The following is a 2,156-nucleotide window of genomic DNA, read 5'->3' as shown; positions in this document are numbered from 1 at the left end:
GATCGAGTACCACCTCTACCACTATGACCACGACAACCCCCCGCCGCCCCAGCACACCCCCCTGCGCAAGCACAAGAAGAAGGGGCGCCAGGCCCGCACCGCCAACAAGCAGTCACCCAGCCCCTCCGAGACCTCCCAGTCGCCGGGCCGCGAGGTGATGACCTACGCGCAGGCCCAGCGCATGGTGGAGGTGGACCTGCATGGCCGCGTCCATCGCATCAGCATCTTTGATAACCTCGATGTGGTGTCTGAGGATGAGGAGGTTCCCGAGGAGGTGCCTGAGAACGGTAGCAATAAGGAGAACACAGAGACCCAGAGTGTCCCACCCAAATCTGGCAAGCACAAGAACAAGGAGAAGCGTAAGGACTCCAACCACCATCACCACAACGCCTCAGCCGGCACCACCCCCAAGCTCCCTGAGGTGGTATACCGGGAGCTGGAGCAGGACACCCCCGACGCCCCGCCTCGCCCCACCTCTTACTACAGGGTTGTCCGTGGCTGGGGCGCGAGGAGGCTCCCAGGCAGCTCTAGTTCGTACCCTGGGCCTGGAGGCAGAATTGGCCCCGCTCTGTGCAAGCAGCTTGTCCATGGCTTATGGAAATGGCCTCCGTCTGCCTCTCCCGGGCCCCACGGAGCTGGCTTCAGGCTCTCGGGGCTCTGTCTGGTGTCACACCCCAGTTTTGAGGGGTCCATGTGCCTGCAGAGTGCTCAGTCACTGCTTAGGTTGTTGCCAGCAGTTGGATTGCTGCGCTCTTTTCTTGCTGGGATGGCAGGTACAGTTATAACAAAAAACAAGTGCGTCCTCCTGCCTTCCCTATGACTCTTCAGAGGTATTCTGGGATAGCTCTAGAGCCCCCCAGCACCAAGGTTTACCCATGAGATGTGTGTGTTTGTAGGCCTAATGTATCTTTGTTGTCCTATGCTTTTTCCATGAGTGGTTTGGTGAGTGCAGTGGCCCAAAATAACTCCTCAAGCAGGGAGTTAATACGGAACCAAAGTAACGCTTGCATTGCCACCCCTGCCATCGTGGGTGCTGTGCACTCTGAGAAACCAGCACCGTGTTCCAGGGATGGGGTAATGACATTATTTTGTGTCAGGGTGTTGGAAAAGAAACCTCCCCCTGAGGAGTCTGTGATGCGCTGGCTGCGATGGTAGAGGGTGGTTGGCATCAGTTGCTGGAGCAGCAGCCTCAGATTTCAAGCACTTTCCTCTCTAAATAACATCCCCTCACCCATAACTTAGAGTGAAAGAGAAGGGAGCACGGCTCCCCTCACCAGAGTTAATGAAACGTGGCACTTCCATGCCTGGTTGCTGTTGTGTCTTGGGCATCAGGCCGCTGTCTCCAGAGCATCTGGCACCTGCTTGGTGGCTCATGCAGGCTCCCATCTTGCGCAAATGAGTCTCCAAGGCCTGTACCTCACCTGTTAGACGAGTGTTATTTTGTCTGTGTCACGCCCAATGTGCTGTTGTGCTGCTGCTCAGGGTGCAGCAGCACCTCCCACTGCCTCATCCCCTGTTGTTTTTTTTTTTTTATTATGGTTGTTGAGCAGCTCTGAGCCCCGCCAGCTGTGCCCTCACCCTCCTGTGCTGTCCTTCCAGGTACATCGAGAAGTCAGCAGAGGAGCTGGATGAGGAAGTGGAGTATGACATGGACGAGGAAGATTACATCTGGCTGGACATCATGAACGAGCGGCGGAAGACCGAAGGTGTGAGCCCCATTCCCCAGGAGATCTTTGAGTACCTGAAGCAGCTCTGAGCCCCGCCAGCTGTGCCCTCACCCTCCTGTGCTGTCCTTCCAGGTACATCGAGAAGTCAGCAGAGGAGCTGGATGAGGAAGTGGAGTATGACATGGACGAGGAAGATTACATCTGGCTGGACATCATGAACGAGCGGCGGAAGACCGAAGGTGTGAGCCCCATTCCCCAGGAGATCTTTGAGTACCTGATGGACAGGCTGGAGAAGGAGTCCTACTTTGAGAGCCACAACAAGGGGGATCCAAATGCCTTGGTGGATGAGGATGCTGTCTGTTGCATCTGCAATGACGGGGAGTGCCAGAACAGCAACGTCATCCTCTTCTGTGACATGTGCAACCTGGCTGTGCATCAGGAGTGCTATGGGGTGCCCTACATCCCGGAGGGACAGTGGCTCTGCCGACG

At 56.4% G+C, this 2,156-nt stretch overlaps 1 protein-coding gene across 1 annotated transcript in view; it reads left to right on the top strand.

The window, feature by feature from the left end:
* Positions 1-4: 4 nt before the first annotated feature.
* BRPF1 (bromodomain and PHD finger containing, 1) overlaps positions 5-2,156 on the top strand; it is a gene marked incomplete at both ends in the record, with an annotated part of 12,418 nt that continues 10,266 nt past the window's right edge. The window contains 2 exons of the mRNA XM_010285636.1: positions 5-483; positions 1,797-2,156. The exon at positions 1,797-2,156 is cut by the window's right edge and continues 603 nt beyond it. Coding sequence (XP_010283938.1) covers positions 5-483; positions 1,797-2,156 — 839 coding nt within the window. The remainder of the gene's footprint in view (positions 484-1,796) is intronic.

Source organism: Phaethon lepturus, unplaced genomic scaffold, assembly GCF_000687285.1.
Source record: "Phaethon lepturus isolate BGI_N335 unplaced genomic scaffold, ASM68728v1 scaffold46444, whole genome shotgun sequence".
NCBI lineage: Eukaryota > Metazoa > Chordata > Aves > Phaethontiformes > Phaethontidae > Phaethon > Phaethon lepturus.
The sequence above is the reverse complement of the archived record's forward strand: the minus strand, read 5'-3'. Positions and strand labels throughout refer to the sequence as shown.